The 18,308-nt window shown below is 50.2% G+C and overlaps 1 protein-coding gene across 1 annotated transcript in view; it reads right to left on the bottom strand.

Annotated features, from left to right (window-relative positions):
- The window catches only part of LOC137313318 (extracellular matrix protein 2-like), a gene marked incomplete at its 5' end in the record, with an annotated part of 59,126 nt that extends 41,979 nt beyond the window's left edge, over positions 1–17,147 (bottom strand). The window contains one exon of the mRNA XM_067979426.1: positions 17,015–17,147. Coding sequence (XP_067835527.1) covers positions 17,015–17,147 — 133 coding nt within the window. The remainder of the gene's footprint in view (positions 1–17,014) is intronic.
- Positions 17,148–18,308: the final 1,161 nt, after the last annotated feature.

Below are 18,308 nucleotides of genomic sequence, written 5' to 3'. Positions count from 1 at the left end.
GATTGAGAAGTTTGCAGATGATACAAGAATTGGCCATGTGGTTGATAGTGAGGAGGAAAGCTGTAGACTGCAGGAAGATATCATTGGACTGGTCAGGTGGGCAGAAAAGTGGCAAATGGAATTCAATCTGGAGAAGTGTGAGGGAATGCATTTGGGGAGGGCAAACAAGGCAAGGGAGTACACAATAAATGGGAGGATACTGAGAGGTGTAGAGGGAGTGAGGGACCTTGGAGTGCATGTCCACAGATCCCTGAAGGTAGCAGGACAGGTAGATAAGGTGGTTAAGAAGGCATATGGGATACTTTCCTTTATTAGCCGAGGCATAGAATATAAGAGCAGGGAGGTTATTCTAGAACTGTATAAAACACTAGTTAGGCCACAGCTTGAGTACTGTGTACAGTTCTGGTCACCACATTACAGGAAAGATGTGATCGCAGTAGAGAGGGTACAGAGGAGATTTACGAGGATGTTGCCAGGACTGGAGAATTTTAGCTATGAGGAAAGATTGGATAGGCTGGGGTTGTCTTGTTTGGAACAGAGGAGGCTGAGGGGAGATTTAATTGAGGTGTCTAAAATTATGAGGGGCCGAGATAGAGTGGATTGGGAGGACCTATTTCCCTTAGCAGAGAGGTCAATAACCAGGGGGCATAGATTTAAAGTGATTGGTAGAAGGATTAGAGGGGAGCTGAGGAGAAATCGTTTCACCCAGAGGGTGGTGGGGATCTGGAACTCACTGCCTGAGAGGGTGGGAGAGGCAGAAACCCTCAACTCATTAAAAAAATACCTGGATGTGCACCTGAAGAGCCGTGAGCAACAGGGCCACGGACCAAGTGCTGGAAAGAGGGATTAGGCTGGGTGACTCATTTTCGGCCGGCACGGACACAATGGGCTGAATGGCCTCCTTCTGTGCCGTAAATTTTCTATGACTCTATGATTCTATAGTCTCACATTCGGGGCCGACCATTTAGGACTGAGATGAGGAGGAATTTCTTCACTCAGAGGGTGGTGAATCTTTGGAATTCTCTACCCCAGAGGGCTGTGGATGCTCAGACATTGAGTATATTCAAGTCTGAGATGGATAGACTTTTGGACTCGAGGGGAAGCAAGGGATATGGGGATCGGGCGGGAAAGTGGAGTTGAGGTGGAAGATCAGCCATGATCTGATTGAATGGCGGAGCAGGCTCGAGGGGCCGAATGGCCTACTCCTGCTCCTATTTCTTATGTTCTTAAAATAAATTCTCCTCATCTCCTCCTCTGGTTCCTTTACCAATTATTATAAGTTGTGTTACGTTAGGAACATAGGAACAGGAGTAGGCCATTCAGCCCCTCGAGCCTGCTCCGCCATTTGATAAGATCATGGCTGATCTGTGATCTAACTCCATATACCTGCCTTTGGCCCGTATCCCTTAATACCTTTGGTTGCCAAAAAGCTATCTATCTCAGATTTAAATTTAGCAATTGAGCTAGTATCAATTGCCGTCTGCGGAAGAGAATTCCAAACTTCTACCACCCTTTGTGTGTAGAAATGTTTTCTAATCTCGCTCCTGAAAGGTCTGGCTCTAATTTTTAGACTGTGCCCCCTACTCCTAGAATCCCCAACCAGCGGAAATAGTTTCTCTCTATCCACCCTCTCCGTTCCCCTTAATATCTTATAAACTTCGATCAGATTGCCCCTTAACCTTCGAAACTCCAGAAAATACAACCCCAATTTGTGTAATCTCTCCTCGTAACTTAACCCTTGAAGTCCGGGTATCATTCCAGTAAACCTACGCTGCACTCCCTCCAAGGCCAATATGTCCTTCCGAAGGTGCGGTGCCCAGAACTGCTCACAGTACTCCAGGTGTGGTCTAACCAGGGTTTTGTATAGCTGCAGCATAACCTCTGCCCCCTTGTGCTCCAGTCCTCTAGATATAAAGGCCAGCGTTCCATTAGCCTTATTGGTTATTTTCTGCGCCTGTTCATGACACTTCAATGATCGATGGACCTGAACCCCTAAGTCCCTTTGGACATCCACTGTTTTTAACTTTTTACCATTTAGAAAGTACCCTGTTCTGTCCTTTTTTGATCCAAAGTGGACGACCTCACATTTGTCTACATTGAATTCCATCTGCCACAGTTTTGCCCATTCACCTAATCTATCAATACCGCTTTGTAATTTACGTTGAAAGAACACTGTAGGAGGTATTGGTGCATGAGACTTAGAGATACCACAGTGGTGAGAGCTATATGTGTAGGTTGATGTATACTCCACAGTGTTTAATTACAACGTCGTGTACATGTTATAAATTACAGAACACTAATGAGTGGCTGTTCAGAGCCCCATGAGTTACTGATGTGGTTTGTCAGGGATGCCTCCCCGAGCTTCAGAGGTGGACAGAGGGAATGGGAAGGAGCTGCCAACGCAGGAAACCTGAGAGACAAACGGACGGGGATATACTGACCGACCTGGCGTGTGATGGTCCCAGCCCACGGCTCTCGCTCTCTCCCCTCAGAAGGTCTGGGGTTCGAGCCCCCTCCTCACTCCAGAGACTCGAGCCCCGTAATCCAGGCCCCGACACTCCCCTCCCCGGTGCCGGTAACTGAGGGAGCGCCGCACTGTCGGAGGGGCCGTCTTTCGGGACGAGACGTTAAACCGAGGCCCCCGTCTGCCCCTCTCGGGCGGGACGTAAAAGATCCCACGGCCGCTACTGGAAGGAGAGCAGAGGGAGGGGGAGTTCTCCCCGGGGTCCTGGGGCCGATATTTATCCCTCGACCAACATCACTAAAAAATAGGTGATCTGGTCATTATCTCATCGCTGTTTGTGGGATCTTGCTGTGCGCAAATTGACTGCCGTGTTTCCCCACATTACAACAGTGACTACACTTCAGAAAGTACTTCATTGGCTGTGAAACACTTTGGGACGTCCTGAGGTGGTGAAAGGGGCCGGAGAAATGGGAGTTCTATCTTTTTTTTCCCCAGGTTCGGCCATTTTCTCAACTAATCTCAGTTCGGACTGAAATGTAGAAAAGTTCAGATTTTTTGGGGGATGGGATGAGGGGCCGGCAGATTATCGTGTTCAGAAGCAAACATTTTACTGCACCTCGAGTCAGCTTTGAGTGTTCCCAGACCGTCGGAGGGGAGGGAAGAGGAGGGAAAGGGAGGGGAGGGGAGGGGAGGGAGGGAAAGGGAGGGGAGGGCAGGGAGGGGAGGGGTTGGAGGTCAAGTACCCAACAACAGCCAATCAGAGGTATTGCGGAGCCCAATTAAGAATCTTTTGGGCCCTGGGCGCTAAGAAGATTCGTGGCCCCTCCCTCCCTTCCCCCACACACCCCCTCCCCTTCACCCCTCCCCCACACACCCCTCCCCTTCACCCCTCCAACAAACAACCCCTCCCTTCCCCCACACACCCCCTTCCCCCTCCTACCCACACACCTGGGGAGAGTTGGGTTGTGTTGGGGTGTTTTGGGTTGAGTTGTGTGGTTGGGGTGTGTTGGGGTGTGTTGGGTTGTATTGGGTTGTTCTGGGGTGTGTTGGGATGCGTTGGGGTGAGTTGTGTTGTGTTAGGGTGTGTTGGGATGAGTTGGGTTGAGTTGGGGTGGTTTGGGGTGTGTTGGGTTGGGTTGGGGTGGGTTGGGTTGAGTTGGAGTGGGTTGGGTTGTGTTGGGGTGGGTTGTGTTGTGTTGGGTTGTTCTGGGGTGAGTTGGGTTGAGTTGGGGTTCAGCTGGGTTGTGTTGGGGTGTGTTGGGATGAGTTGGTGTGAATTAGGGTGAGCTGAGTTTCGTTGGGGTGGGTTGTGTTGTGTTGGGGTGGGTTGTGTTGTGTTGGGTTGAGTTGGGGTGTGTTGGGGTTGAGTTGGGTTGTGTTGGAGTGTGTTGGGATGAGTTGGGGTGAGTTGGGTTGTGTTGGGATGAGTTGGGGTGAGTTGGGTTATGCTGGGGTGGGTTGAGTTGTGTTAGGTTGAGTTGGGTTGTGTTGGGTTGAGTTGGGTTGAGTTGGGGTGAGTTGGGTTGTGTTGGGGTGAGTTGGGTTGTGTTGGGTTGAGTTGGGTTGTGTTGGGTTGAGTTGGGGTGAGTTGGGTTGTGTTGGGTTGAGTTGGGGTGTGTTGGGTTATGTTGGGGTGGGTTGAGTTGTGTTAGGTTGAGTTGGGTTGTGTTGGATTGAGTTGGGGTGTGTTGGGTTGAGTTGGGTTGAGTTGGGTTATGTTGGGGTGTGTTGGGTTGAGTTGGGGTGTGTTGGGTTGAGTTGGGGTGTGTTGGGTTGAGTTGGGGTGTGTTGGGTTGAGTTGGGGTGTGTTGGGTTGAGTTGGGGTGTGTTGGCTTGAGTTGGGGTGTGTTGGGTTGAGTTGGGGTGTGTTGGGTTGAGTTGGGGTGTGTTGGCTTGAGTTGGGGTGTGTTGGGTTGAGTTGGGGTGTGTTGGGTTGAGTTGTGGTGTGTTGGGTTGAGTTGGGGTGTGTTGGATTGAGTTGGGGTGTGTTGGATTGAGTTGGGGTGTGTTGGGTTGAGTTGGGGTGTGTTGGGTTGAGTTGGGGTGTGTTGGGATGAGATGGGGTGAGTTGTGTTGTGTTGGGTTGAGTTGGGATGTGTTATGTTGAGTTGGAGTGGTTTGGGGTGTGTTGGGTTGGGGTGTGTTGGGGAGAGTTGGGTTGTGTTGGGGTGGGTTGGGGTGTGTTGGGATGTGTTGGGGTGTGTTGGGGTGAGTTGGGATGTGTTGGGGTGGGTTGGGGTGTGTTGGGGTGAGTTGGGATGTGTTGGGGTTGTGTTGGGGTGTGTTGGGGTGGGTTGGGATGTGTTGGGGTGGGTTGGGATGTGTTGGGGTGAGTTGGGATGAGTTGGGGTTGTGTTGGGGTGGGTTGGGGTGTGTTGGGATGTGTTGGGGTGTGTTGGGGTGAGCTGGGATGTGTTGGGGTGGGTTGGGGTGTGTTGGGGTGAGTTGGGATGTGTTGGGGTGAGTTGGGATGTGTTGGGGTTGTGTTGGGGTGTGTTGGGGTGGGTTGGGATGTGTTGGGGTTGTGTTGGGGTGTGTTGGGGTGGGTTGGGGTGTGTTGGGTTTGTGTTGGCGTGAGTTGGGGTGTGTTGGCGCGAGTTGGGATGTGTTGGGGTTGGGTCAGGATGAGTTGGGTTGTGTTGGGATGTGTTGGGATGAGATGGGATGTGTTGGGGTTGTATTGGGATGTGTTGGGGTTGTATTGGGGTTGTATTGGGATGAGTTGGGGTGTATTGGGGTGTATTGGGGTGTATTGGGATGTGTTGGGGTTGTATTGGGGTGTATTGGGGATGTATTGGGATGTGTTGGGGATGTATTGGGGATGTATTGGGATGAGTTGGGGTTGTATTGGGATGAGTTGGGTGTATTGGGGTGTATTGGGGATATATTGGGATGTGTTGGGATGTGTTGGGGATGTATTGGGGATGTATTGGGGTGTATTGGGGATGTATTGGGATGTGTTGGGGTTGTATTGGGGTGTATTGGGGTGTATTGGGATGAGTTGGGTGTATTGGGATGTATTGGGGATATATTGGGATGTGTTGGGATGTGTTGGGGATGTATTGGGGATGTATTGGGGTGTATTGGGATGTGTTGGGGTTGTATTGGGGTGTATTGGGGATGTATTGGGATGTGTTGGGGTTGTATTGGGGTTGTATTGGGGTTGTATTGGGGTGAGTTGGGTGTATTGGGATGTGTTGGGGTTGTATTGGGGTGTATTGGGATGAGTTGGGGTGTATTGGGGTGTATTGGGGTGTATTGGGGTGTATTGGGATGAGTTGGGTGTATTGGGGTGTATTGGGGATATATTGGGATGTGTTGGGATGTGTTGGGGTTGTATTGGGGTTGTATTGGGGATGTGTTGGGGTTGTATTGGGGATGTATTGGGGATGTATTGGGATGTGTTGGGATGTGTTGGGATGTGTTGGGGTTGTATTGGGGTGTATTGGGATGTGTTGGGGTTGTATTGGGGTGTATTGGGGTGTATTGGGATGTGTTGGGTTGTATTGGGGTGTATTGGGGTGTATTGGGATGTGTTGGGTTGTATTGGGGTGTATTGGGGTGTATTGGGATGTGTTGGGTTGTATTGGGGTGTATTGGGGTGTATTGGGGTGTATTGGGATGTGTTGGGGTTGTATTGGGGATGTGTTGGGGTGTATTGGGGTGTATTGGCGTGTATTGGGGTTGTATTGGGGATGTATTGGGGTGTGTTGGGATGTGTTGGGGTTGTATTGGGGTTGTATTGGGGATGTATTGGGATGTGTTGGGGTTGTATTGGGGATGTATTGGGGTGTGTTGGGATGTGTTGGGGTTGTATTGGGGTTGTATTGGGGATGTATTGGGATGTGTTGGGGTTGTATTGGGGATGTATTGGGGATGTATTGGGATGTGTTGGGATGTGTTGGGATGTGTTGGGGTTGTATTGGGGTGTATTGGGATGTGTTGGGGTTGTATTGGGGTGTATTGGGGTGTATTGGGATGTGTTGGGTTGTATTGGGGTGTATTGGGGTGTATTGGGATGTGTTGGGTTGTATTGGGGTGTATTGGGGTGTATTGGGATGTGTTGGGTTGTATTGGGGTGTATTGGGGTGTATTGGGGTGTATTGGGATGTGTTGGGGTTGTATTGGGGATGTGTTGGGGTGTATTGGGGTGTATTGGGGTGTATTGGGATGTGTTGGGGTTGTATTGGGGTGTATTGGGGTGTATTGGGATGTGTTGGGTTGTATTGGGGTGTATTGGGGTGTATTGGGATGTGTTGGGTTGTATTGGGGTGTATTGGGGTGTATTGGGGTGTATTGGGGTTGTATTGGGGTGTATTGGGGTGTATTGGGGATGTGTTGGGATGTATTGGGATGTGTTGGGGTTGTATTGGGGTGTATTGGGGATGTGTTGGGTTGTATTGGGGTGTATTGGGATGTGTTGGGGTGTATTGGGGTGTATTGGGATGTGTTGGGTTGTATTGGGGTGTATTGGGGTGTATTGGGATGTGTTGGGGTTGTATTGGGGTGTATTGGGATGTGTTGGGGTTGTATTGGGGTGTATTGGGGATCTGTTGGGGTGTATTGGGGTGTATTGGGGTTGTATTGGGGTGTATTGGGGTTGTATTGGGGTTGTATTGGGGTGTATTGGGGTTGTATTGGGGTGTATTGGGGATCTGTTGGGGTGTATTGGGGTGTATTGGGGTTGTATTGGGGTGTATTGGGGTTGTATTGGGGTGTATTGGGGTTGTATTGGGGTGTATTGGGGTTGTATTGGGGTGTATTGGGGTGTATTGGGGTGTATTGGGGTTGTATTGGGGTATATTGGGGTTGTATTGGGGTGTATTGGGGATCTGTTGGGGTGTATTGGGGTGTATTGGGATGTGTTGGGGTTGTATTGGGGTGTATTGGGGATGTGTTGGGGTGTATTGGGGTGTATTGGGATGTGTTGGGTTGTATTGGGGTGTATTGGGGTGTATTGGGGTGTATTGGGATGTGTTGGGGATGTGTTGGGGTTGTATTGGGGTGTATTGGGGTGTATTGGGATGTGTTGGGGTTGTATTGGGGTGTATTGGGGATGTGTTGGGGTGTATTGGGGTGTATTGGGATGTGTTGGGTTGTATTGGGGTGTATTGGTGTTGTATTGGGATGTGTTGGGGTTGTATTGGGGTGTATTGGGATGTGTTGGGGTTGTATTGGGGTGTATTGGGGTGTATTGGGGTGTATTGGGATGTGTTGCGGTTGTATTGGGGTGTATTGGGTTGTATTGGGGTGTATTGGGGTTGTATTGGGGTGTATTGGGATGTGTTGGGGTTGTATTGGGGTGTATTGGGGATGTATTGGGGTGTATTGGGGTGTATTGGGATGTGTTGGGGTTGTATTGGGTTGTATTGGGATGTATTGGGGTTGTATTGGGGTTGTATTGGGGTGTATTGGGATGTGTTGGGGTGTGTTGGGGATGTATTGGGATGTGTTGGGGTGTATTGGGGTTGTGTTGGGATGTGTTGGGATGTGTTGGGGTGTATTGGGGTGTATTGGGGATGTATTGGGGTGTATTGGGTGTATTGGGATGTGTTGGGGTTGTATTGGGGTGTATTGGGATGTGTTGGGGTGTATTGGGGTTCTGTTGGGATGTGTTGGGATGTGTTGGGGTGTATTGGGATGTGTTGGGATGTGTTGGGATGTGTTGGGATGTGTTGGGGTGTGTTGGGGTGTATTGGGATGTGTTGGGATGTGTTGGGATGTGTTGGGGTGTATTGGGGTGTATTGGGGATGTGTTGGGATGTGTTGGGGTGTATTGGGGATGTGTTGGGATGTGTTGAGATGTGTTGGGGTGTGTTGGGGTGTGTTGGGGTTGTATTGGGGTTGTACTGGGGTGTATTGGGGATGTGTTGGGATGTGTTGGGATGTGTTGGGATGTGTTGGGGTGTATTGGGATGTGTTGGGGTTGTATTGGGGTTGTACTGGGGTGTATTGGGATGTGCTGGGGTTGTATTGGGGTTGTATTGAGGTGTATTGGGATGTGTTGGGGTTGTATTGGGGTGTATTGGGGTGTATTGGGATGTGTTGGGGTTGTATTGGGGTGTATTGGGATGTGTTGGGGTTGTATTGGGGATGTGTTGGGGTTGTATTGGGATGTGTTGGGGTGTGTTGGGGATGTATTGGGATGTGTTGAGGTGTATTGGGGTTGTGTTGGGATGTGTTGGGATGTGTTGGGGTGTATTGGGATGTGTTGGGATGTGTTGGGATGTATTGGGGTGTATTGGGTTGTATTGGGATGTATTGGGGTGTATTGGGGTGTATTGGGGATGTATTGGGGTGTATTGGGTGTATTGGGATGTGTTGGGGTTGTATTGGGATGTGTTGGGGTGTATTGGGGTTGTGTTGGGATGTGTTGGGATGTGTTGGGGTGTATTGGGATGTGTTGGGATGTGTTGGGATGTGTTGGGATGTGTTGGGGTGTGTTGGGGTGTATTGGGGATGTGTTGGGATGTGTTGGGGTGTATTGGGATGTGTTGGGATGTGTTGGGATGTATTGGGGTGTATTGGGGATGTGTTGGGATGTGTTGTGGTGTATTGGGGATGTGTTGGGATGTGTTGAGATGTGTTGGGGTGTGTTGGGGTGTGTTGGGGTTGTATTGGGGTTGTACTGGGGTGTATTGGGGATGTGTTGGGATGTGTTGGGATGTGTTGGGATGTGTTGGGATGTGTTGGGGTGTATTGGGATGTGTTGGGGTTGTATTGGGGTTGTACTGGGGTGTATTGGGATGTGCTGGGGTTGTATTGGGGTTGTATTGAGGTGTATTGGGATGTGTTGGGGTTGTATTGGGGTGTATTGGGGTGTATTGGGGTGTATTTGGATGTGTTGGGGTTGTATTGGGGTGTATTGGGATGTGTTGGGGTTGTATTGGGGTGTATTGGGGATGTATTGGGGTTGTATTGGGGTGTATTGGGGATGTGTTGGGGTTGTATTGGGATGTGTTGGGGTTGTATTGGGGTTGTATTGAGGTGTATTGGGATGTGTTGGGGTTGTATTGGGGTGTATTGGGATGTGTTGGGGTGTATTGGGGTGTATTGGGATGTTTTGGGGATGTGTTGGGATGTGTTGGGGATGTATTGGGGTTGTATTGGGGATGTATTGGGGTGTATTGGGATGTGTTGGGGATGTATTGGGGTGTATTGGGATGTGTTGGGGATGTATTGGGGTGTATTGGGATGTGTTGGGGTTGTATTGGGGTGTATTGGGGTGTATTGGGATGTGTTGGGGATGTGTTGGGGTGTGTTGGGATGTGTTGGGGTGTATTGGGATGTGTTGGGGTTGTATTGGGGTGTATTGGGATGTGTTGGGGTTGTATTGGGGTTGTATTGAGGTGTATTGGGATGTGTTGGGGTTGTATTGGGGTGTATTGGGATGTGTTGGGGTTGTATTGGGGTTGTATTGGGGATGTGTTGGGGTTGTATTGAGGTGTATTGGGGTGTATTGGGGATGTATTGGGGATGTATTGGGATGTGTTGGGGTTGTATTGGGGATGTATTGGGATGTATTGGGGTGTATTGGGGTTGTATTGAGGTGTATTGGGGTGTATTGGGGTTGTATTGGGGTGTATTGGGGTGTATTGGGGTTGTATTGGGGTTGTATTGGGGATGTATTGGGATGTGTTGGGGTGTATTGGGGTTGTATTGAGGTGTATTGGGATGTGTTGGGGTGTATTGGGATGTGTTGGGGTTGTATTGGGGTGTATTGGGATGTATTGGGGTGTATTGGGTTGTATTGAGGTGTATTGAGGTGTATTGGGGTGTATTGGGGTGTATTGGGGTGTGTTGGGGTTGTATTGGGGTTGTATTCGGATGTGTTGGGGTTGTATTGGGGTGTATTGGGATGTGTTGGGGTTGTATTGAGGTGTATTGGGATGTGTTGGGGTTGTATTGGGGTTGTATTGGGGTTGTATTGGGGATGTATTGGGGTTGTATTGGGGATGTATTGGGGTTGTATTGGGGTTGTATTGGGGTGTATTGGGGATGTATTGGGGATGTATTGGGGTGTATTGGGGTGTATTGGGGATGTATTGGGGTTGTATTGGGGATGTATTGGGGTTGTATTGGGATGTATTGGGGTGTATTGGGGATGTATTGGGGTTGTATTGGGGATGTATTGGGGTGTATTGGGGTGTATTGGGGTGTTTTGGGGATGTATTGGGGTTGTATTGGGGATGTATTGGGGTGTATTGGGATGTATTGGGGTGTATTGGGGTGTATTGGGGATGTATTGGGGTTGTATTGGGGATGTATTGGGGTGTATTGGGGATGTATTGGGGATGTATTGGGGTGTATTGGGGTGTATTGGGGATGTATTGGGGTTGTATTGGGGATGTTTTGGGGTTGTATTGGGATGTATTGGGGTGTATTGGGGTGTATTGGGGTGTATTGGGGTGTATTGGGGTGTATTGGGGATGTATTGGGGTGTATTGGGGTGTATTGGGATGTGTTGGGGTTGTATTGGGGTTGTATTGGGGATGTATTGGGGTGTATTGGGGATGTATTGGGGTGTATTGGGGTGTATTGGGATGTGTTGGGGTTGTATTGGGGATGTGTTGGGGTTGTATTGGGGTTGTATTGGGGATGTATTGGGGATGTATTGGGGTTGTATTGGGGATGTATTGGGGATGTATTGGGGTTGTATTGGGGATGTATTGGGGATGTATTGGGATGTATTGGGGTGTATTGGGATGTGTTGGGGTTGTATTGGGGTTGTATTGGGATGTGTTGAGGTTGTATTGGGGTGTATTGGGGATGTATTGGGGTGTATTGGGGATGTATTGGGATGTGTTGGGGTTGTATTGGGGTGTATTGGGGTGTATTGGGGATGTATTGGGGTGTATTGGGGATGTATTGGGGTGTATTGGGGATGTATTGGGGATGTATTGGGGTTGTATTGGGGATGTATTGGGGATGTATTGGGGTGTATTGGGGATGTATTGGGGATGTATTGGGATGTATTGGGGATGTATTGGGGTTGAATTGGGGATGTATTGGGATGTGTTGGGGTTGTATTGGGGTTGTATTGGGGTTGTATTGGGGATGTATTGGGGTGTATTGGGATGTATTGGGGTTGTATTGGGGTGTATTGGGATGTATTGGGGATGTATTGGGGTGTATTGTGGTGTATTGGGATGTGTTGGTGTTGTATTGGGGTTGTATTGGGGTGTATTGGGATGTGTTGGGGTTGTATTGGGGATGTATTGGGGATGTATTGGGGATGTATTGGGGTGTATTGGGGTGTATTGGGGTTGTATTGGGGTGTATTGCGGATGTATTGGGGTGTATTGGGGTGTATTGGGGTTGTATTGGGGTGTATTGGGGTGTATTGGGGATGTATTGGGGTTGTATTGGGGATGTATTGGGGATGTATTGGGGATGTATTGGGGTGTATTGGGGTGTATTGGGATGTGTTGGGGTGTATTGGGATGTGTTGGGGTTGTATTGGGGTTGTATTGGGGTTGTATTGGGGATGTATTGGGGTGTATTGGGATGTATTGGGGTTGTATTGGGGTGTATTGGGATGTATTGGGGTTGTATTGGGGTGTATTGGGATGTGTTGGGATGTATTGGGGTTGTATTGGGGTGTATTGGGGTGTATTGGGGTGTATTGGGATGTATTGGAGTTGTATTGGGGTGTATTGGGGTGTATTGGGGATGTGTTGGGGTTGTATTGGGGTGTATTGGGATGTGTTGGGGATGTGTTGGGGTGTGTTGGGGTTGTATTGGGGTGTATTGGGGTGTATTGGGATGTGTTGGGGTTGTATTGGGGTGTATTGGGGATGTATTGGGGTGTATTGGGATGTGTTGGGGATGTGTTGGGGTGTGTTGGGATGTGTTGGGGATGTGTTGGGGTGTGTTGGGGTGTATTGGGATGTGTTGGGGTGTATTGGGGTGTATTGGGATGTGTTGGGGTGTATTGGGGTGTATTGGGATGTGTTGGGGTTGTATTGGGGATGTGTTGGGGTGTATTGGGATGTGTTGGGGTGTGTTGGGGGTGTATTGGGATGTGTTGGGGTTGTATTGGGGATGTGTTGGGGTGTATTGGGATGTGTTGGGGTTGTATTGGGGATGTATTGGGATGTGTTGGGATGTGTTGGGGATGTATTGGGATGTGTTGGGGATGTATTGGGGTGTATTGGGGATGTATTGGGGATGTGTTGGGGTTGTATTGGGGTGTATTGGGGATGTCTTGGGGATGTATTGGGGATGTATTGGGGTGTATTGGGGTGTATTGGGGATGTATTGGGGATGTGTTGGGGATGTATTGGGGATGTATTGGGGATGTATTGGGGTGTATTGGGGATGTATTGGGATGTGTTGGGGATGTATTGGGGATGTGTTGGGGATGTATTGGGGTGTATTGGGGATGTATTGGGGATGTATTGGGGTGTATTGGGGATGTATTGGGGATGTGTTGGGGATGTATTGGGGATGTATTGGGGATGTATTGGGGTGTATTGGGGATGTATTGGGGTTGTATTGGGATGTATTGGGGTGTATTGGGCTGTATTGGGGATGCATTGGGGATGTATTGGGGATGTATTGGGATGTATTGGGGATGTATTGGGGATGTATTGGGGTGTATTGGGGTGTATTGGGGATGTATTGGGGTGTATTGGGGATGTATTGGGGTTGTATTGGGATGTATTGGGGTGTATTGGGGTGTATTGGGGATGTATTGGGGATGTATTGGGGTGTATTGGGGGTGTATTGGGGTGTATTGGGGTTGTATTGGGGATGTATTGGGATGTATTGGGGATGTATTGGGGTGTATTGGGATGTATTGGGGATGTATTGGGATGTATTGGGGATGTATTGGGGATGTATTGGGGTGTATTGGGTTGTATTGGGGTGTATTGGGGTTTATTGGGGTTGTATTGGGATGTATTGGGATGTGTTGGGGTTGTATTGGGGATGTATTGGGGTGTATTGGGATGTATTGGGGTGTATTGGGGTGTATTGGGGATGTATTGGGGATGTATTGGGGATGTATTGGGGTGTATTGGGATGTATTGGGGTGTATTGGGGTGTATTGGGGTGTATTGGGGTGTATTGGGGATGTATTGGGGTGTATTGGGGTGTATTGGGGATGTATTGGGGATGTATTGGGGTTGTATTGGGATGTATTGGGGTGTATTGAGGTGTATTGGGGTGTATTGGGATGTATTGGGATGTATTGGGGTGTATTGGGGTGTATTGGGATGTATTGGGTTTGTATTGGGGATGTATTGGGGTTGTATTGGGATGTATTGGGATGTATTGGGGTGTATTGGGGTGTATTGGGGTGTATTGAGGTGTGTTGGGGTGTATTGGGGTGTATTGGGATGTATTGGGGTGTATTGGGGTGTATTGGGGTGTATTGCGGATGTATTGGGGTTGTATTGGGGATGTATTGGGGTGTATTGGGCTGTATTGGGGTGTATTGGGGATGTATTGGGGATGTATTGGGGTGTATTGGGGATGTATTGGGGATGTATTGGGATGTATTGGGGTGTATTGAGGTGTATTGAGGTGTATTGGGGTTGTATTGGGGATGTATTGGGGTTGTATTGGGGATGTATTGGGGATGTATTGGGGTTGTATTGGGGATGTATTGGGGATGTATTGGGGTTGTATTGGGGATGTATTGGGGATGTATTGGGGTGTATTGGGGATGTATTGGGATGTATTGGGGATGTATTGGGGTGTATTGGGGATGTATTGGGGTGTATTGGGGTTGTATTGGGGATGTATTGGGGATGTATTGGGGATGTATTGGGGATGTATTGGGATGTATTGGGGATGTATTGAGGTGTATTGGGGATGTATTGGGGTGTATTGGGGATGTATTGGGGTGTATTGGGGATGTATTGGGGTGTATTGGGGTTGTATTGGGGATGTATTGGGGATGTATTGGGGATGTATTGGGATGTATTGGGGATGTATTGGGGATGTATTGGGGTTGTATTGGGGATGTATTGGGGATGTATTGGGGTTGTATTGGGGATGTATTGGGGATGTATTGGGGTGTATTGGGGATGTATTGGGATGTATTGGGGATGTATTGAGGTGTATTGGGGATGTATTGGGGTGTATTGGGGATGTATTGGTGTGTATTGGGGATGTATTGGGGTGTATTGGGGTTGTATTGGGGATGTATTGGGGATGTATTGGGGATGTATTGGGGATGTATTGGGATGTATTGGGGATGTATTGGGGATGTATTGGGGTTGTATTGGGGATGTATTGGGGTGTATTGGGGATGTATTGGGGTGTATTGGGGTTGTATTGGGGTGTATTGGGGTTGTATTGGGATGAGTTGGGGTGTATTGGGATGTGTTGGGGTGTGTTGGGGTTGTATTGGGGATGTGTTGGGGTGTATTGGGGATGTATTGGGGTGTATTGGGGTTGTATTGGGATGAGTTGGGGTGTATTGGGATGTGTTGGGGTGTGTTGGGGTTGTATTGGGGATGTGTTGGGGTGTGTTGGGATGTGTTGGGGTGTATTGGGATGTGTTGGGGATGTGTTGGGGTGTGTTGGGGGTGTATTGGGATGTGTTGGGATGTGTTGGGGTGTATTGGGATGTGTTGGGGTTGTATTGGGGATGTGTTGGGGTGTATTGGGATGTGTTGGGGATGTGTTGGGGTGTGTTGGGGGTGTATTGGGATGTGTTGGGGTGTATTGGGATGTGTTGGGGTTGTATTGGGATGTGTTGGGATGTGTTGGGGTGTATTGGGGTGTATTGGGGATGTATTGGGATGTGTTCTAATGTGTTGGGGGTGTATTGGGATGTGTTGGGATGTGTTGGGGATGTGTTGGGGTTGTATTGGGGTGTATTGGGGATGTATTGGGATGTGTTGGGATGTATTGGGGTGTGTTGGGGATGTGTTGGGATGTGTTGGGGGTGTATTGGGATGTGTTGGGATGTGTTGGAGTGTATTGGGATGTGTTGGGGATGTGTTGGGGTGTATTGGGATGTGTTGGGGATGTGTTGGGGTGTGTTGGGGGTGTATTGGGATGTGTTGGGATGTGTTGGGGTGTATTGGGATGTGTTGGGGTGTATTGGGATGTGTTGGGGTTGTATTGGGGTGTATTGGGGATGTATTGGGATGTGTTGGGGTTGTATTGGGGTGTATTGGGATGTGTTGGAATGTGTTGGGGTTGTATTGGGGTGTATTGGGGTGTGTTGGGGTTGTATTGGGGTGTATTGGGATGTGTTGGAATGTGTTGGGGTTGTATTGGGGTGTATTGGGGTGTATTGGGATGTGTTGGGGTTGTATTGGGGTGTATTGGGGTGTATTGGGATGTGTTGGGGTGTGTTGGTTTCCTCGGCCACTCAGCCATCCCAGTAAGTGACGCAGGGAGCTCGCTCCCCTCTCCTCGGGAATATTCGGTTCTGAGCTCCGCTGTCCGGGAGATCGACAGCACATTGTTTTTCAGACTGCGTTTGTTTTTCCCCTGCTGCTTGCTGCTTCTCCTCTCCCTCTCCCCCTCCCTCTCCTCTCCCCTCGCCTCCTCTCTCCTCTCCCCTCCCCACCTCTACCTTCCCCTTCTCTCCCCTCCCTCTCCCTTCCCCCTCCCCTCCCCCTCCTCTCCCTCTCCCCCTCCCTTCCCCTTCCCCCCTCCTCTCCCCAGGTCTGCAATCTCTTTCCCCACCAATACCTTACACACACACACACACATGTACACGCACACGCAAAGCTTGGGCTGATAAGTGGCAAGTAACATTCGCGCCAGACAAGTGCCAGGCAATGACCATCTCCAACAAGAGAGAGTCTAACCACCTCCCCTTGACATTCAACGGCATTACCATCGCCGAATCCCCCACCATCAACATCCTGGGGGTCACCATTGACAAGAAACTGAACTGGACCAGCCACATAAATACTGTGGCTACGAGAGCAGGTCAGAGGCTGGGTATTCTGCGGCGAGTGACTCACCTCCTGACTCCCCAAAGCCTTTCCACCATCTACAAGGCACAAGTCAGGAGTGTGATGGAATACTCTCCACTTGCCTGGATGAGTGCAGCTCCAACAACACTCAAGAAGCTCGACACCATCCAGGACAAAGCAGCCCGCTTGATTGGCACCCCATCCACCACCCTAAACATTCACTCCCTTCACCACCGGCGCACCGTGGCTGCAGTGTGGACCATCCACAGGATGCACTGCAGCAACTCGCCAAGGCTTCTTCGACAGCACCTCCCAAACCCGCGACCTCTACCACCTAGAAGGACAAGAACAGCAGGCACATGGGAACAACACCACCTGCACGTTCCCCTCCGAGTCACACACCATCCCGACTTGGAAATATATCGGCCGTTCCTTCATCGTCGCTGGGTCAAAATCCTGGAACTCCCTTCCTAACAGCACTGTGGGAGAACCTTCACCACACGGACTGCAGCGGTTCAAGAAGGCGGCTCACCACCACCTTCTCAAGGGCAATTAGGGATGGGCAATAAATGCCGGCCTCGCCAGCGACGCCCACATCCCATGAACGAATGATAAAAAAAGGCATACACGTACACACACACACACTCACGGAGGCTCTAACCTCGGAAGCTGTGACGATCCGTCACCTCCACACAGTTGTCGTTCATCTTGAGCTCCTCGAGGGTGGTGGGCAGTCGGGGGATTCGGCAGATCTGGTTACCGTCCAGGTTGAGTCTCCGCAGTCTGGTGAGGTTCTGCAAGAGAGAGAAAGCAAAGGGATTCACCCTGGGCGCAGCCAATGGGCGGAGGCGGTCAGCGTCCGTCCGAGGAGGGGCGGGGTTCGCACTGGGGTCACAGAGTCAGAGGTCAAGGGTCAACCATCGGCTGGTCAACTGGCTGAGATCCACGTTCCCGATTCCCAGCATGGTTGGGAGAGTCACTCCCTGACGCTCATGCCTTTTGTTGCCTCCAGACTCGGTTATTCCAATGCTCTCCCGGACGGCCTTTCCTCTTCCACCCTCCGTACACTTCAGCCCATCCAGAGCTCTGCTGCCCCCCGCCTCCCCCCCCCACCCCCCCCCCGTATCCTTAACTCGCACCGAGTCCCGTTCACCCATCATTCCTGTGCTCGCTGACCTACATTGGCTCCCGGTCCGGAAACGCCTCGATTTTAAAATTCCCATCCTCGTTTTCAAATCCCTCCACGGCCCTCACCCTCCCCCTCTCTATCTCTGTAACCTCCTCTAAACCTACAACCCCCCCCACCGCCCCACCGACCCTGACAAACACAGACACCATAGGCTGAAAGGCGTTCTTCTGTGCTGTAAACTTCTATGATTCTATGACCCCCTCCGAGATCTCTGCGTTCCTCCAATTCTGGTCTCTCGTCCATCCCCCTCCACTCCCATCGCTCCGCCATTGGCGGCCGTGCCCTCAGCCGCCTCGGCCCCAAGCTCTGGAATTCCCTCCCTAAACCTCTCCGCCTCTCTCTCTCTCTCCTTTAAGACGCTCCTTAAAACCTCCCTCTTTGACCGAGCTTTTGGTCACCTGTCCTAATATCTCCTGATGTGGCTCGGTGCCAATCCTTGTCTGATTTACGCTCCAGGGAAGCTCCTTGGGGACGTTTTACTACGTTCGAGGCGCTGGGTGAATTGTTGAGAGGGCAGGGCCGAGAGTCAGGGCAGCACATGACTGGAGGGAGGCAGGACGGGCCTCTGAAAATCGAGAAGCCTGGATGGGAAGGCCGAGGCCGGTTTTTGCAGGCCAGGCCGCCAAGGGTCGGAGAGCAGAGGAGCTGAGTCAATACAGGGGAGGGTTAAGCGTCAGTAATGGGGGTAGGGGAGGTGAATTACACCGTGATGTAGGCCCTTAAACAAGGCTTCCGGCAAGCTTCCCGTTAGAGTTAAGGCAGCCGA

Source organism: Heptranchias perlo, unplaced genomic scaffold, assembly GCF_035084215.1.
Source record: "Heptranchias perlo isolate sHepPer1 unplaced genomic scaffold, sHepPer1.hap1 HAP1_SCAFFOLD_468, whole genome shotgun sequence".
In the NCBI taxonomy this organism is placed as follows: domain Eukaryota; kingdom Metazoa; phylum Chordata; class Chondrichthyes; order Hexanchiformes; family Hexanchidae; genus Heptranchias; species Heptranchias perlo.
The sequence above is the reverse complement of the archived record's forward strand: the minus strand, read 5'-3'. Positions and strand labels throughout refer to the sequence as shown.